Genomic DNA, 19,336 nt, shown 5'->3' on the forward strand with positions numbered 1-19,336 from the left:
CTGAAAGTCTTATATGTGCATGTCAAAATGAGCCACAGCCAAGAAATCAAGTAAAAACTATTGATATTATAACAATGGAACATCTGGATGATACAGCAGGCTGCATGATCGAAGACCAGCTCACAAATCTAGAGATAACGCTGGCTGATCCACAGAGGGATTTGCATCATATAAGGGAGAGCAAGCTGTGATGCTGAAGCATCATACCGGGAACACTTGTGTTACAAATCCTTCAGGGTGGCTGAGGAAAATGTCACCATCGCATGCATCTCCATCTAGATCTTTCACAGGTCACCAAGACTAGGCAATTATTACTACTGCTTTGAAGAGAAGATAAATGGATTTCATATACTGTAAAACTAAAACCCCAAAGTAAAATACCACCACAAAGCCAACCAACATGAAACCACTATTCCTGATAAGCAGTAGTATTGTAGTGGAGCTTAAGACTGATTTATTTAAAGCTTACTCTCAAGGGCAGCAGGAAAAACCAGCACAAGATTCAATCTATAAAAGTATCTTTTAATGCACTGACTTCTCTTCGTGGTAGCTCTTCAAATTCCTAAGTGCACCAAAACAAATTTCAAAAATACGATCTTGTTCAACTAGAACATCCCTCAACATTCCTGGAACCGCGGTCTGAGGAGAGAATAAAGCAGGTTCGCTGCAGAGCTCTTACCGAGTTTTGGGAACACTATGAGGTATTCTGCATTGCACTGCGGGCAGGCGACACGGGCAGTGCTGTTGCCCCTCTGCTTCTCGTCCACCCAGCGCTGAAGGCAGGCCTGGTGGACCCACTTGGTGGAGCCGCGGCACCGACAGGGCCTGACCCACTCCGCCGTGCGGTCATCCTCGTCCGTGGCGAAGCACACCCAGCAGCTCCTGCAGGGCAGAGGACAGGTCAGGGCCTTGCAGGGCTGCCCGCACTACTGAAAGGACAAAGACAGCCCAGAAGGCGCAAAGTGACAGGTGACATTTAGCAGATTAATGTGAGCTGTCTACAGCTGTGGAAATCCAAAGTGTGATTGTAATGGTTTAATGGATGTAATTTCGATGTAATTGTAATTTTAATGGCACAACAACTGATAAGACGCACCCCCCTCAATCTTGAGCCAACCTGAAATGTGGCTGCAGGATATCCAAACGGACACAAGGAAGCCAGTGCACTGGATCAACTCTGCAGCCCCATCTAACCCCGAGGCCACCTTCATGTGAAATTGAGACGGCACATGAAACGCTGTACCAACGACCATCTGGTGTGCAATAAATGCAAACAATGATTGCAGTAGTAGCAAATGTGTTTTCCAACATGGCAGGGTCACCTGAATGGCTAAAGGCGCTTACTTGAACTTGAACTTTATTGTCATATGTAACCGGTACTGGTACAATGGAAATTTATTGCCATATGTAACCGGTACTGGTACTTGAGACCGGTTCTAGTTCTGTGGACATGGGTTAGAGTATGGGTTATATCACTAGTTGACTGTCACTGGGATTCGCGCAGCCCAGGGTAGAGTGCTCCATCAGCGGCACCGAGACCCCTGCAGCTTTTGGGTGCTTTCAGCTATGTGGTGCCATTGGTGAGGGAAGAGCCTTCCATCCAATCGAACAAGCTAATTCACCAAGAGCTGGACCGTTCACCCACTAACAGAGAACGTGAGCCAAGTTCAGACCATCCTGAGACAGGCCAGTTTTGCCCTGCTGATGATTTGTTGATGCAGTAGTGATTCTACTGCATCAACGAGAGTACGAGAGGGAGCTACAGGTTCAGACATCTGGTGTCTGTGTTCGGCTGAGCAACCAGTGGTGCCAAGCTGCCGTCTGTGGGATTATGATAAAATGCCTAAAATCAGAATCCTCCCTAAAAGGTGGTTATGATCACCACAGTACTTGGCACACCTCCAGGTGGTCCAAGCCATCTGGAAACATGGAACAGTCTACATGTACAGAAATGGAAGTCAACACTAGAACTGAAGTTAGATCATTTTTTAACCACTTAACAGACATCTTTGTGCAAAGAGCAGCAAATGACCTAGTTAATATAGACTACAAATGTTTGTAGTATTCTCTGCCTCTGCCTAATATGGTATTTCAGTAGTCATAAGATTCCAAAGTCAATGGCAAAATAATTGTGTGTATTTATACACAGCTTTTCATCCTAATGGGTCCCACAGTAGCATCTCAGCCACGTGAGCCTGCTGCACCCTCTTGTCCTGCGACTGCGACAGTGAACACGCTCTAAAAACACACATACCCTTAACTGATAAAGACCATTAACCTTAGAAGCTGACCTCTCAACACATTATTCTTGTTTGTGATAGATGAATAGCAGAAGGTGTCCCATAGCCTACTAATCAAAATTTACGCACTTCTTCAGTAACACTGCCACACATTGTGAAGCAATTTCTATTACTTTCCTTACATTTCCAAGCACGTACGTTTCTGTTTTAATGAATGACATACTCTTTGAAATACATGAGATAAACCTCTGGTGTTGCTCTGCCAGTTCAGAATCAGCAATTATTTCTGTTATACCCATTTAATTTCAAATAGCTAGCCGTGTGCATATTACACATCTCAGCTCACAGTTACAATCCCTGCGATCGTACACAGGGAAGAAGGAGGAAGTGAGGTAGACTCTTTTGACCCGCCTCCTTTCAACTGTCTGCCAATTTTCTTTTAACAAGTCACGGGGAACAAAACCCCAGGACAGAGGCTTGTGTGCCTGGCGGACACCAGAAACAGCAAAGGACTGTAGCAGGCAGTCACAACCGCCACCCAAGGACCAGTTCAGACACTTCATGCTCATATTAGAAAGTGGTAAGAAACTGACACTCAAGTCATAATATTACTTAAGTGGAATTTGCCATTAAGGAACCACAATGCTTTTTATATAGACAGGAATTATACCACATATTTACCATGATCAGGTAAATATGCTTAAACACAAAATATAATATATAATATAAAAATATAAACAAACATAAAATATGCTCACAGCTTAAACTGAACATAAAATCTGTAGGGAACAAGTAATAGGTTTATTCCATGCTGGCTCCACGGCCAAAACGTTGTGTTTTCTTTCTTCTTTTTTTCAGCATGGAATAAACCTATTACTTGTTCCTTTGCAGCCTACGCATGCTGACGCAGCTACCCACCTGAAGTATAAAACCTATTATCCCAGTCTGCTCGACTCGAAACCGATTCTGTGGTCAGTTTGGCTTGAAAAAGAGCACGAAAAGCTTTATGTGAGTGAAAACGTTTGTTTTTCTCTGGAAAAAAAAAAGTTCCTTGGAGTTACACTGTTGATAGTCATACTTATGCAATCTTCATAAGGACTTAAAAGAAAACAAGCTTCACACTCTTTACAAAATGTGTCAGTAACACAGAACAACCACATTAAAAAAAAAGCAAAGGTCAATCTTGCTTTGACAATGCTTTTCTGCTCTGCTTGCTTTTTGTAACTCTTGGGAAATCGATTGCTGTGAAACATTAAATAAGGCTGGCAAAAATGACTGAAATTTTAAATAAACCACCTCATTAATATTTATTCAAAAAACTGATTATCTTGTGGTATTCCTGTATTTCAAGTAGCAGAAGATTATTCTGAGTGTTCTGGCTGGTCTCCAGGGGTACTCTAGGGGTACCTTAAAGCATGAATGTGAGCCCCACAGAACACACGGAACCCCTAGTTCAGCATCTCCGATTAGTGAGATCAGACTGATAGACTTGCACAGCCATTCGCAGCCATGCCCTAGCCTGGCCTGGAACAGGAAGTATATCAGAAACTTGCTGAGTCTGTTTAATCATGTTAAAGCACTGTATACCCTTCTTCAAGAACTCTCCTCCGTGTGTCACTTGTTAGTGTTAAGGTAAGCTTCTTTCCTTAAACACAAACATTCCTAATGTCTGTTTGGAGGTGTTTATTTTTAGCTCTGGCAACACATAAATTAACACCCAGCCCAGCTTACAGAAAATCCATTTATTTTACAAGGGGGGTGTGTGGCAGGGCAGGTTTGAGCACAATATCTTGTTAACAATAAAGGTGGAAAAAATCTCAATTTCTTCTTAAAAGAAATTCCAGAACAATTCCATATAGGCAGGTGGATGTTTATCTTGAAGCACCGTCCAAAAATTATAAATCTCAATACTCCTTGGTGGGGTGCAATATTACAGTGCATTAACTAAGCCACTGCAACTGATTGTTTCTCCTTGTGCAACAGAAGATCCTATCCATTTGACCTTTTTATATATGCATTTAGGGAATTCAATTACCCAGTGTTCCTATTCATTGTAATCTGACTTAGACCATTACTTTATTTGGTAATCTGAAAAATAAATCAATACATTTAGAAAAAAACACATTGTTATGGATAGATCAAGGCATCCCCACAGATTCATCAGTGTTAATTCATTATGAAGTACTGAACTATTAAATTACATAATATTTCATAGTGTGCAGTTCTTCTCAAAATGCCCCAGTTAGGCAGAGTGGTAGCTGTGCAGAGACATCAGAGATGCTAGACGTCTCATGGAGCTGGATCCAGAGGGACATGACCAAAAAAAACAAAACTGTCCTCGGATTTTATAGTTAAATCCCCTAGGAAGGAGCATTATGCCAGACAGATAGCTTTTGTAAAATCGGGTTTAGCATTTCACAGAGCTCATCCTAAATCAATTCACCTGATTCTTTTGATGTCCTTGTAAAGCAGAAGACAAGTACAGTATGTGGAAGGGAAATAAAAAGAAATGACTAACCTTTTCATCATTCATTCACAGACAAAATAACACTGTGGGTCCTACACAGTGAATGAATAAATACTGAGTAGAATACAGTAAAAACACACTCAGGACTTTTGCAAATATGCCTTCTTAACTGGAATTTAAAAATTACAATAATACTGAGAAACTGGATTTATGGATCCTTAATAACATAAAGCATATTTCAGTATGAACCATGAACCACAAAAATATCATAAAGATAAATGAGGCTATTGCTCTATATATACTGTCTGTTACAATTAATAAGGATTTCTTTTGCCTCTTCCTCACTGATAAACAAAGAAGCACTCATCTGGATTACAATTTTACCTGTCACAGTCCACTGAACGAGTTATTCTTAGACCCTGCAAGAAAATTATCTAATAATGCTTCATCGGCTTTCTAGGGCAGCCTCCGTCAGATCACAAGGGCACTAACATACGTCATTCCCTGCTGTGGGCTCTGCAGCTCACCAGTGCCCTGCTCATCTTCCCAACCACTGCAAGAGGATCAGCGGAGAAGAACAAAAACAACCTGGTGAAAGTTGAAGCCAGAAATCAGACATGGCCATCCAGTAATGACCCTGAATAAGATCAAATTTATCAACAGATAATTATGATCTAAAAACGCAGTGGGGCTATATGTATTTAGAATAACTGAAAAGAGCTGTGCATCCAATATCTAATGGATCTGCAAGGATGAGCCAAAGCCTGCTGGAGTTCTGTGAAAAGCACAAGTCTTATTACAATTGTGCATTAAACATTTCAATGAATAAATACGCATTTGCCAGAAAAATACATCACAGAAAAGCAGCCCTGTTCAGTACATCAGTGAAAGCACCACTGCACAATACAGTCTCAGCAGGACTTGGAAAATGCCCCTACAAGGCAGGCCCAAGAGCTGCATGAACTGAAACCAAAAAGTGTTATCTAGAACTCACAGGAGCACTTCAAGCTCTTTGCAGAACCAGATAAAACACAGTACAGAATACAAAGCAGAAATATTTCTCAACACCCTATGATTACTGGGAAGTAAAAAAAAACATTCACAAGTTTTCCACTATGTTTAAAATGAAAAAAAAATCCTTCTCTATGTTATTCTTTGAACGGAATAAGTTTAAAACGGAATAAGTCTAAAACCCACTGAAGCTCAGCAGGTGTGAGCCTGGTCAGTACCTGGATGGGAGACCTCCTTGGAAAAACTAAGGTTGCTGCTGGAAGACGTGTTAGTGGGGCCAGCAGTGGGCGCTCACCCTGTGGTCCATGTGGGTCCTTAAGCCCCAGTATAGTGATAATCTCCGTCTATGAATTGGCTTCATTACTCTGCTCTCTTCCCCACTGATAGCTGATGTGTGGTGAGCGTTCTGGCGCACTATGGCTGCTGTTGCATCATCCAGGTGGATGCTGCACATTGGTGGTGGTGGAGAGGAGTCCCCATTACCTGTAAAGCGCTTTGAGTGGAGTGTCCAGAAAAGCGTTATATAAATGTAAGCAATCATTATTATTACAAACCTCCTGCTTGCCGCTGCATTACATAATGAAGTTATAAGTGGACAATTTAAGAAAGCAATTTTAAAAACCGTCTAAGATCTATAAGATTTCACAGGGCTTGATGATTCATCTGCCATGGATGCTGTTTTCGGACAGGAATTCTTGATTCAGCATTGAATCACAAATTAACATCTGCTCTTAGTGTGAATGTAAAGCCGAGAATGGTGGCTGAACAAGCCAAGAGACCAACTATCGGCAGAAAAATATACAATGATTATTTTTTCTATAAGGTGTCAAGCGGTTCTTATAACCTCTTGGACTGCTCCCAGGAGCTTCATACAAATTACTGTAGTTTCAATTGTCACAAAGGGATGCAAAAGGGCTATTAACAGGATCACATTATATGCAATGTATAATTAAAACCTGCGCCCCATATTATGAATAATGAATAGGAAATCTGTGGTATTCTGTCATCAGGCTTATCCTTTTCTATTGACAGCAATGCAAGGGACAGAGCAGCTAAAGCGCTTTCAGTGGAATGGCCCCTCAGTTCTTGCCAGATTTTCCATTTTCTTGCGCTGAATAAAACATGACCTTGCAAAGAACACTGCACCAAGTCTGTGCTCAGATAACAGGCTCAAATAAGAAAGACCCACTTGGTGAAACAAAGCCTTATTTCTGATGGAAACCCAAACCTCCCTCCATGATGACTCCACAAAACAAGAATCAATAGCCCTAATGCATTTTGCACTGCCCCCTCTCCTTCTGTAGGAGGACAGCAGATCAGCATTACTGCTCTTTTTCCTTAATTGTACAAAAATACAAGCTTGGGCTGATTTCGGAGTCTGGAGCCCAAGTCTCTGGAAAAACTACAGCACTCACAAAACATACGAATACATTTAGATCGAATCAAACAATGCCTTCCAACAGCAGCTTTTTGTACTAGTGTGTACTTGTTTTTTCACACGGAGCACTAAGGTGAATCAAGCACTGAATGCAAAAGAAACAGGCAGTGCTAAAATCAAACATATACCATATACAAAACTTTAATGCAAAGTGTGTACTTAAAGGTTTGCATATGATTTCAAGAGAGACTGCATTTCATTAATAGATCATCTATACCTACAGCTGTTGGTTGAGGTATTCTATTGCTGTTGGTATAAACTGTTAATGAATTGCAAATTACTTCAGGAATTACCACTATTAAATGGATCTTGGAGAAGAAGAGGACACAGGTTGAAGACTGCAACTAGATACAGAATCTATTTGACCAGCAAGATTACTTTTGATATTCATGCTTTGCTCCATAACTTCCCTACTTTTGTCAGTCTAGCAGACTGTGCTCTGATTAACACAAAGTTAAAACCTGTGCTTCTGCCAGTCAGCAAGGAAAATGTATACTATATTTATCCCATGAATGAGGAAGATATAAAAAGGCCTGAACAATATTTGTGTGGTGTGAAGTCACAGCTGAGATCACTGTGGATAAATTACTTGCTGTTTTTGGATGTTCTAATTATTCTGCGCTGCCTGAGCGACAGCCGTTTTATGTCAAAGGCATTTTAAATCCTTTGGGAGGGTGGAGGGAAAAAGCCACTTCCACTGCAATAAGTCCCTGATAAAAAAGTTTTCAGGAAAAGGCAGTTCTGATAGAAGAACACTTTTTTGATCATAAAAGTCATCAGTATGCTATTTAAAATCTACCAGCAAACATTTATTGCTCCAAACCTCATTCCTAAGCGAAGACCTTGTGTCAGCACTCATTCTATACTTTCAGACTTTCTCAGTTGCCTACCATGCAAGTATGAGAAAACTCCAATCAAAGTGCAATGGAGTGACACTTCTGATATTGCACTACTCAGATAGCTCCTCTGAATATCTATATACAAACTGCTACAAAAAGCATCTGTTGGGCATGAGCATTGCGTCGCTTTAATTTGTTTTAATACAATCTCAAATGTTAAAAGATGCCATTTACATATGCGCCTTGCTCTAAGTAGAAAATCATTCTATTAGAGAAGGCAGATTTAAAGTCTGCTGGTTCAAATAACATCATCATCATAACTGACGAAACTGCATTGTGGTACTGGGCTACAAAGGTTAACACTGTTATTTAAAAAAGTTTGCTTCCAAGGTTATCATAAGTCCCTAGTGGAAAAATACAGTGTTACAAAGTAACCAGTTTTGCTCTCCCCAGAACCCAATGTCACTTCTGTGATGCAGGACTTTAGATCTCCCAATCAGACACAGACTGCACTTTGTTGTCCACTTATGCCTTTGAAAGCCAGCCAATGACCGGGGCTGTTTGCACTACAAGGTTACAGAAACAGACTGCAGACAGCTTGAAAGCAATAGCCCGAACCAAATTATATGAAGGTGGATGGGAAGAAAATGAATAAAAAAAGGATATAAAGACTCGTAATACAATCCACATAATGAGTAAACAATGCAAATGTGACATCTGCTTTATTTCACCGTTACCTCTGCTCTTACGACATTAACAAATCTCCTGGATCAGGTGTACAGAACAAGAGGTGCACTCTCCTACATCAGAACAGCTCACACAGTAGCAAGACATGGAGTTTCTCCAGAACTCAACCAGGACCACATCATCCCCTTCAGATCTCTAGATGATTTTCCAAAACAGTCCCAGATTCCTGTGCAATTGAAATAGTTTAATATCACTCCATGTCCTACTAAAATACACTCTAACTTTAAAAGCCTCCATGAAACAAAGAAAAGAGTGTCACTTACTGACAGATTTGTGCACACGGCCTACAGACTTTAGGACTACTATCTTTTCTTTTATCCTCTGCCAGTACTTAATGATGTTCAGCTTCAACTGAAAGTAGAAAACTGATCTCTCAGGTGCCACGCAACTTTCCCATGTCCTGGTTTCGATTTGCTAACAGCCATAGTTAAGAGCCCGGGTTACGGTCTTGCCTCTCAGACAGAGAGTGTCATACTAATGGATTTATTCCCTTGTTTCCCTACACCCCCTTCCCCCACCCTGAGAACACCGCCAGGAAAATAGGACACCAATTTTTTATTTAGCAGTGATGAAGCTACAGTTTTATTTAGGGTTTTCGTATATAAACCATGTTTCTGTATTGTGTGTGTGTGAGGAGAAATCAACATGTGAAGCACTTACATTCTACTGTAGCCTATATTCTTTTCAGGGTAATGTGGGAAATGAGAACTAATTATTCAGTGAGAAACAGAGCGAGAGTCACACAAATATGATCTTAAAAACCGAGTCTGAAGAAACCAAATCCTTTCTTCTAAAATGAATAGAATCAAACCAAAAAAAATGTTTAAATGCAATGCACAGTATGTCATTTAAAGTATGGAAATCCACTGACATTTCAAACTGCATGTGTTTTTGTGTAAAAAGCTACTTCTTTTCTTCTAAGGTGTGCTTAGGTGGTATTGGGGCTTTAAAACAATGCAGAAGATTTATCCAAGGTCACACAGGATCTGGAATACAAAACATGAGTAGTAACCTAGTCAGCCTGTGTGACTGTACATTGAGAAATGAGAAATTCTCACCCTCTTACTGGGCTTCTTCCTAAACCCCAGTTTAATTTTCTGTGGGACATGGTACAGATATGAATCCACACATAACACCCCTGCAAGGGCAGTCTCTTCCTATGAATTTTAGTGCCTTCTATAGTTGTTATGTCCTGCATCTGATGGAGGGCCACTAGATCTAAAGTCACGCATTATTGAACTGCAGTTAATAATTTATTCTCCTAGATTTCTCCTGACATCTGGTCAGGAATGTACCGCAGTCAGAAAGGAAGCAGGCCACTCACTGTGCCCCTGTGGAAAATCTTGCAACCTGTGCTCTGACAGAGCAGAAGAGTAGGACACAAACAGGCCAGTTTACGGCAGAATGAAAATGGGTTTCCGGTTCCTTGTGCAGAAAACCAATTACTAATGTCAAGCCTTTTGCTCCCAGATCTTATTGTATGTGGGAATACTTTCCTATATGTGCAAGAATTTAATTAAAATAACAATCCCAATCACCTTGTGATTTTCTGCTATAATTAGTGGTTCCTCACAGCAGAAATGTCTCACTGCATGCATAATTCAGAAGATGCAGTATCCACACAAATGGGTGTCTTGTCTGCATAAAATCCTATTTTATTCATGTTTACTGAATACAGAAAAAAGGACAAGGCCTAAAAATACACACATTCCCTTCCTTGGGAATGGGAAATCTCAATTGGTTTTAAAAAGACTGCTGCTGTGTAACAAAGCTTGACTTCTCAACCCGCAGAGTCTTTCAGACCTTTTCACCTTCTCGTGCTGTAGGTTGAAGACAGATGACTTCTACACCTCGCTGGGCTACAACATGAAAAAAGGGGGCAAGATTCACCTGCTGAAAACATTCATTTACAATTTGAAACTCCCACAAAATAACTGAATAGCTGCAGCACACCATATGGCAGGTATAAATTTTAAAAGATTCATCAATAAAACATATTAAAACCACTACAAAGGTGGCCTGTCACACCGAGGAAACACGCTGTGAGTACACAGAGCATTTTCTACTGTCTTTTTGATTTATACACAACACAAAGACAAGAACCACTGAACACAATTATTTTCTCAACCCTTTACAAGTCAACTCCCAAGTTTTAAGACTCTCTTTAGCTGGTCCACAAAGACCCCTTTCATGGGGCATCACATGACTGTGGGAAACCTCTACAAGGTTGCACAAAGCCTGCTGGAGAAGGGCACTGCAGACAACGCTGGCAGATTCTTAGAGGACGACAGGCTTTTAACTTCACTGTCTGGCTCTGCTTCTGTGACCATTCAGTTTCCTAACATTTTATTCTCTGTCCGGTAGTACATCTTCCCATGACATACTGTCATTTTCAAGGAAGCAGAATAATAACTGGGACCTGGAGGCAAACATGAAGAGCACAGTTTGTACAGGCTATCCCTTCTCCTGCTGCCAAGATGGGGATATTGCAAGGCTCACAGCCCTCACTTCTGAAGGAAGACAAACAGTGTTAAGCCGTCACCATCTGTCCGTTAGCTCCTTATGTGAATAACTGGAATCCGCAGCGAGAATCATCATTACAAACTTTCTTTTCACAGGGCTTGCCGTTGTGTAGGACTACCAGTCAGTAATCGGGTCTGCTGTCGTGAAGGACTACCGATCAGTAATGTGGTGTGCTGTAGTACAGTGCGGACCATAAGTATTTGGACAGTGACACAATTTGTGCTGCTTTGGCTCTGTACTCCAGCAAATTGGATTTGAAATAAAACAATGACTATGAAGTTTAAGTGCAGAATGTCAGCTTTGAGAGTATTTACTTCTATATTCGATGAACCATATAGGAATCACAGCCCTTTTTATACATAGTCCCCCCATTTCATGGGACCACAAGTAATTTGGACACATTAACATAATCCTAAATAAAATTGTCATGTTTAGTACTTGGTTGCAAATCCTTTGAAACTGATGACTGCCTGAAGTCCTCGACCCATAGACATCACCAGACGCTGGGTATCTTCACTGGTGATGCTCTGCCAGGCCTATAATGCAGCCATTTTCAGTTCCTGCTTGTTTCGAGGGCTTTTTGCTTTCAGTCTCGTCTGCAGTAGGTGAAATGCATGCTCAGTGGGATTCAGGTCGGTTGATTTACTTGGCCAGTCAAAAACATTCCACTTTTTTCCCTGAAAAAAGTTGCTTTAGCAGTATGTTTGGGGTAATTATCCTGCTGCAAGGTGAAGCCCCGTCCAATGAGTTTTGAAGCATACATGCCCAAGCCATTACACTACCTTCACCATGTTTCGCAGATGAGGTGGTATAGTTTGGATCGTGAGCAGTTCCATTGTTTCTCCATACTTTTCTCTTTCCATTACTCTGGTACAGGTTAATGTTCATCTCATCTGTCCATAAGACTTTGTCCCAGAACTCTAGAGGCTTTTTAATGTACTTTTTAGCCAACTCTAACCTGGCCTTTCTGTGGCCCTTCTTACCAGTGGTTTGCATCTTGTGGTGAACCCTCTGAGGTTATGCTGGTGTATTCTTCTCTTTATGGTAGTCTTTGACACATCTATGCCTACATTCTGGAGAGTGTTTCTGATCTGTTCAACAGTCATAAAGGGGTTTTTCTTCACGATTGAAAGTATTCTTGGGTCATCCACTACTGCAGTCTTCTGTGGTCTACCAGGTTGTTTCCTACTGCTAAGATCACCAGTGCATTCTTGCTTCTTAACAATGTACCAAACAGTTGATTTTGACACACAAAATGTTTTGGCTAGGTCTCCGATTGATTTATTCTGATTTTTCAGCCTCCTGATGGCCCACTTTAATGGCATTTACACTTCTTTGGTCCTCATGTTGAGAGACAACAGCAACAGACTCCAGATGGAAATGCCACATCTAGAATCAACTCTAGACCTTTTGTTAGCTCTCTTGTGCATGAACTAATGATGCAACGACACACAGCTGGCCAAGAAACAAATGAGCAGCCAATTGTCCAATTACTTTTGATCCCCTAAAAAGGGAGGACTATGTATAAAAGGGCTGTGATTTCAACATATATGGTTCCAATATAGACGTAAACACCCTCAATTAAAGCTGACATTCTGCACTTTAACCTCCTAGTCATATTTTAATGTCAAATCCAATGTTCTGGAGTACAGAGCCAAAACAGCAAAAATTGCATCACTGTCCAAATATTTACGGACCACACTGTATATGAATATCAGTCAGTAATATGGTCGGCTGTTGTGTATGTTAAAAAATTAAAAGTCTCCCAGTTTTTCTTGCAATCTAACTGGTACCCTGAACTATTACTTGTGTTCTATATTTCTCTTTCTCAACATGCATATTAGATGATGGTTCCCTGACTGCAGACCTGCAAGTCACAGGACACATCGAAGGTCAAATTTCATGGGAATCTGCAAATGTCACACTTCTTCCCACAGCATGGAAGACACACAAATGGACACTCCATTCTTGACCTGTGCCTCGCATGTACTTGACCTTTGGCCTCTAAAGTGTTGTAACATATGGATCTAAACACCACCTGCGTCACACAATACCTCTCCCAACACTTACCAGCGCATAATAAATAGTGACATCAGGGAGCCTTAAAGTTGTGTTCATCGCAACAAATAAAAGTTGCGACAAAATGAAGAAATTACACCTAACACAGTACCTAATACTATGGGGAAAATGTGTATGCATGCATTTTAATTATTTGACAATCACATGATAAATTATGCAGCATTCCACAGGTATGCCGTTTCATGAGGGCCAAGTAATGCTTAGCTCTCATGAGGATTATAGAAAAAGGTTACCAAAAGCGTTCTTATAAATGTTAGTGTTTAATGTTAGTTGCCTAACCACATGGTTGGACACCTGATCTTTAGGGAAGAGGCAACATATGATACACATATAAGAAAGAAACATATGGTGAGTATGAACTTACCCAGGGAATTCACAATAATACAGCTGCCAGTGTTTTAAAATCTAATGACCTGTGGCAGTGAAACTTACTCAAAACTTTAAATAGCCGTTAAACAGCTGTATTGCTTATGTTTTTAACTTAAAAAGAACTTTTACAGCTACAGTTTACCAATGCTAAATGCTTGGTAGGATTTGTACTACACAATTTAATGGCATACAATATAGAGGTGCCTGAAATCAGACCTGGCAATATTTGCCTACAAAACAAAATAGATATTATTGGTATGGTGTGCAATATTTATTAGCAGCACTGTATGTGTACCATCATGTTTTGTACCAGCAAAGTATATATGGTTGGTGATGAGATACTGGAAATGACCAGATCATCTGTTTATACTGGAACCACATGTAAGAATGATTTGCACTGTTACCCTTTTCCTTATGAAAGGTAAAACTATCTTTTTACACATTGTTTGCAACAGAATGGTCACAGATGGAGATGTGAAAAAGAACAGTTGTTTCTGTCCGAATCACCAAAATGAGACTTAATGCCACTGTTCTATTATCTAAAGACATTAAAAATATCCAGGCGCATTCAAGTGAACAATACAACATAGAACACGGACTCTTGACACTACATGTGCTAAAAAGTTGTTTTAACTGGCTTTAGACATAACTTAAGTTTTTTGGGAATGGAATATTTTCTATTTTGGTTTGTTCATTTGCATTGTAGAGAGCTGGCACCTGTTATCATTTTTCTTGATGAAAAATTATTTTTAGGCCACTGAAGTTTCCTTCTGATCAATGTATAGACAGCAATATTTTCCATAATGATGGCACCAAATTCCATACTGCCCATTGAACAATAATACAGAAATAGATAAGAACGGCACCAAGTATTTTCTTTCCCGGCCAATCACTAAATACAACACCAATACGTGAGCTGTCCTTGACTGATCTTTGTGAAAGCAGACTCCTTAGTAAACTTGCTTCCTAGCACTTTATAGCTTCTGTGCCAAGAACAGGTCACCATCTCTTTATAACAGCAACTACCAGGTTTAAAAATAATAAGGGAAGCTAGTAAATGTTTCAAGAACTCTGAGCCATTTACTTAAAATGCACAGCCTGCTCATTTTCATTTTTGACTGTTCGCTTCTGTGATTATAAATGAATAATTAGAAACAGATCAGATATCTGTGGCCTTTTACAAATCATAGTTGTTTAAAATCTCATATCATCAACAAGAAATAAAGCTACAGTATTCAATTTTTCTTAGCCTTAAAGAAAGATCAGATCAAATGATCTCCTTAAAAGTATTCAGATGGAAAGCTCAAGATATCCAACAAGTATTCTACATCCCTGCAGGCTGAAATAACTGAAACCCTTTAAGTCTTCAACAGACAAGACTCCAAAGGAGACCTCGCATATATATTCAAAATCCACAAAGGTAGCACCCCAGTCGGCCCAGGTGACATCTTCAGAAAGAACAGCAACAAACAAACCAGAGGGCTCAACTGGAAACTATGTGAAAGAACATTTAAAACTGAGGCTAGGAGGCACTTCTTTACTCTAAGGTTTTTACAGTTTGCACTGTGCACAAAGGGTAAGGGGAGTCTTGAACAAGCCACCCAGCCATGCTGCTGATGAAGAAATGGCTGGATGAGATCCATGTACCCGTTAGCTGCTAACTACCAAACAGGTGAGAAGGGCTGAATGACCTCTCTCATTTGTAACTGTTCTATGTCCTCACTGTCATTGGAAGCTTCTTCCTTTTTACAGTGATTAAATCTTATAATATGCATGTGTGCACATGTATGCCCTGCAGTTCACTGGCACGCTGCCCAGGGTGCATTACTGCCTTGCGTCCTGTGCATCCTGGATCGGCTCCGGTTTTCCATAGCCCTTACCAGGAATATGCGGATTTCTGATAATGAATGACATGGATGGAAACTGTGGAGGACTGCGGTATCACATGCTTTTAAGCCTGCAAAAATAAACATGACCTCTGCAAACTATATTATGCAGGCAGGTAAAACAATTATTAGTGTTGTGAGGAATGTTTCAGACTAAAACACAGGCTATCAGATGACCACATTACTGCAGAAAAAAGGTTTGCCACATATGAATGTCGCTGCACTACCTTCACATAAAATCTGAAAACATATAATAAAATAAAATATAACCCCGAGAACTAAACATTTTGCTACACTACATCTGAACACTACATTCTTTTGATTAAGAAAATCAAAAGAAACTGGCTCTTCCAAAAACACAACAAAATCTACGAAGGAAAAAAAAGCAAAGGTTAATAATGCAAACCCTTTCACCCGTATACAGGGAAGTTACTGATTTTGTTCCCCACAAACCAACACTAATGCTATGAGTAGAATTTGAGTTTTAAAATATTCACTTCTGAAGCAATGGTAGCAGAAATTAAAACAGAGAAGGGAAGGATAATTCCAGTGGGTCAAAATGCCTTGTGAGCTGAACCCTAACACAGCAAGTGCCTGAACTGAAGATAGAATAAAACATACAAGGCTTACTGCTTTCAAGTGTCCAGCATCTGGCAGGCTCCTCCCCCATCCCACACACACACACAATGCAGCACCACAAACATCTCCCTATTCAGACGACGCTCAGCCTAAACACTACTCTGTACAACATGCTAGCATTGTTTTAATGAAATACAATATTCCAGAAGAAGAAAACATCATGCAGGTACTGAACTGGTAAAGGTATTCCCATTAATAAAAAAGGGATATAAACCATTCCTGTTGGTTCCCATCAAGATGTGTGGATTCTGCAATTCTTCGGGTTCTCAGAAAGAATAGTGCTTTTGGTATAATTAGTAACTTCAATTGCTGTAAAAGATCACAAGGAAAATTTAGCTGCATAACTTACTCTAAAACCTACAATTCATATTAAAATGATGCTATACTTCACAAAGGTCATCATTACTTTTAGATGCACTGAAAACTCACAAAAAAACTCTCATTTCACATATCCAAAGAAATTTAGAAAGAAAACCTAGTTTACTTTCGAGAAAATCGGGTAATAGCTTTTAAAGCTTAAGGGAAGAAAGAAAGCAGTGCCTGTAATTAGTAAGTTAAGAAAAAATAATTAAAAAAAGACAGTAATTAACTTTTAAGTATTGGTGCTTAGTCAATTTTAACTTAAACTAGCGTATTCCTTTAAGAGATGACCTCATGCACGACTGCCTATATTAGTGCATGCCTACTGAAGCACTGCACTCCCATTAGTAGGAATAATTTCTTCCAAAAAAGCTGAATCACTTGGCCTAAAGCATAAGGATACATTAAGAACAGATCAATAACTCACAAAGAATCTTTATGAGCTCTTTTGGGCATTTAAACTACACTGTCAATCCTTAACAGAAGAAAGACAAACCTACTTTACTTTCATGTTCAGTACGCAATGTCCTCAATAGGCCCGCACATGTACATTTCACAAGTACATCACCGTCATCTAAAATGTAGAAGAAAACACTAAAAAGGCTGTGTACAACAGAAGGGATTGAGACGCAAACTGTCCAGAGTGATAGAAAGGCAAGGGGATCATGTATAAATCAAATTAGATCCCATGACATTCTGAAAGGTCACAGTGGGTTACAGCTCTCTTTCCTGCACTCTATTACTGACACAGCTGCATTGCAGAGGAGAGGCAGATGCATGTGACAAGTGTGAGATAAGACTGGCCATGAGGCATTCTGCATGTCACTGATATCGGCCAGTGAAAAGTCTTTTAGGCAGGGCAGGAAAACAACTTACAATTGGAGAACAGTATTTCTTTTTTAGTTTTTTTTTTATTGTCTGTCATATTTATTTTTGTTTTAGAAATTCAGCAAAACGTGTATTGCACAAACTGTCATTACAGGTGAAACACACCTGCCAACAGCATTGCGGACCATTAATGTAATTTCTGGATCAGCAAGACTCTACTAGACCCAAAACCACAGCATTTTTCACCTCATAGTAAATATACAGTGCCCCCCAAATGTATTCATACCTCTGATGAAACAGAAACAATAAACATCAAACTACAAAACGATGTACAGAACGGATGTTTCTTGCTTACCAAATTCTACGAATGTTATACAGTTATATCCATGCCACTGCACAGAGCAAAGTCATATCTGTCATAAATTAAGTCCAGAAAACTCAAGGGTCACACCCTTGTAGTAACCATTTGTAAATTCTCTACAGGCAGGAAGGATTATACTAATTAGAAGCTTCCTATAATGTGTTATGAGGTGCTGGCGGTTCAGATGGGAATTATATGAACATTCATCAATCTCCGTGCAGAAGTTACATTCTTCAGACCCTTTGGTTTCTGTTAGTGAACTGCCATCTTGACTTAAAATCAGAAATGTTGGATTGAGGTCTAGATATTGAGATGACCAGTCAGGAATATTTTTTTGAGTGCAGTTAACCTCTCCGTTGTTGATCTGGATGTGCACTGGATTACTGTCTTACTGGAATGTCCTTTTTTGGCCAAGATGGAGTTCTTCAGCAGAAAAAAAAAACAGGTGTCTGGCAAAAATGTGCCAGATATATTGAGATTCATGATTTCCATTATATTGACAGGAGCTCCAGGACCCTTAGATGCAAAACAACTCCAAAATGTAATAGACCCCAACATTTCACAGTGGACGTGAGTGTTTTCTCAACATGAGCTTCATCTTTTGCATGTCAAACATAACTCTAATTAGCATGTCCACAAAAAAAAGAAAATGTTCATTTAATCTCACCTAAAACATTGCTTCAATTGTTATTCAAATGATGTTTGGCAAGTCTGAGGTTTTTCTGCATGTGGTTTGCCCTCAGAAGTGGCTTCTTCCTCGGAGCCCGGCTATGAATATCGCACTCTTGCAGGCAACTTCAAATGCTAGATTTCAACATTTTGTTTCCTCGAGTTGCCAGGATATAAATCCAGGATACAGATTGGGAGATTTCCTACTGTATCCTTTGGATTTACATTTGCCTCCCAACCCACTTGTTTGACAATCCATGTTAGTCTAGATTTCTTAATAATGACAGTACAATGGAAAGTAGATTCTTGATTCTTTCATAGCCATTCCCTATCTTGCGGAGTCTGCTGTCTTCGAAGAGCTCTCTCTGACCTTAACCATGAAATTCATGTTCCCTCTTGTTCTCTGGCATTCAATTCTTTACGATAAATATGACTTTGCATGTGCAATGCATTATGATTACAGTACAGAAGTGAGACATTATCCAATCCATAACCCATTCTGCTAGATTATGTTTCTGATTCTATGTCAGGAGAAATATGAATAAATATGGAGGGCACTGTAGTTAAAATCAAAAATATGTTAGAATTGTGTCCAGGGTAGAAATCGAAGGCCTTGCTTTTATTGGTATTCCTGCAGCTGATTTGCACAGAACTGCAATAACCAAGAAACTAGAGGTGAGAGAAGAAGAAATTATTTCTGAAAGAAAATATTTCAGAATTGGAAGTAGATAACCATGCCACTTTTCTTAAAATCTTGACCTCCAAACATAGATGCCAAAAATATAAATGAATATTCATGTCTAAGGTGAAAACCTCAAAACAGATAACGCCAATTACCAATTCTAATTTCCTCAATACAAAACGGTTGATATATTCCATT

General features: G+C 39.7%; 1 protein-coding gene across 2 annotated transcripts in view; it reads right to left on the minus strand.

Annotated features, from left to right (window-relative positions):
• marchf5 (membrane-associated ring finger (C3HC4) 5) overlaps positions 1–19,336 on the minus strand; it is a 38,365-nt gene that overhangs the window by 16,574 nt on the left and 2,455 nt on the right. Inside the window, exons 2-3 of one of the 2 annotated variants that reach the window (XM_015346674.2) lie at positions 17,099–17,172; positions 680–882 (exon numbers count right to left, since the gene is read on the minus strand). In XM_015346674.2, the coding sequence (XP_015202160.1) occupies positions 680–882; positions 17,099–17,109 (214 nt within the window). In that variant the 5' untranslated portion in view covers positions 17,110–17,172. The remainder of the gene's footprint in view (positions 1–679; positions 883–17,098; positions 17,173–19,336) is intronic. The other variant, XM_006630496.3, reaches the window with a different exon arrangement.

This window comes from Lepisosteus oculatus, chromosome 4 (assembly GCF_040954835.1).
Source record: "Lepisosteus oculatus isolate fLepOcu1 chromosome 4, fLepOcu1.hap2, whole genome shotgun sequence".
NCBI lineage: Eukaryota > Metazoa > Chordata > Actinopteri > Semionotiformes > Lepisosteidae > Lepisosteus > Lepisosteus oculatus.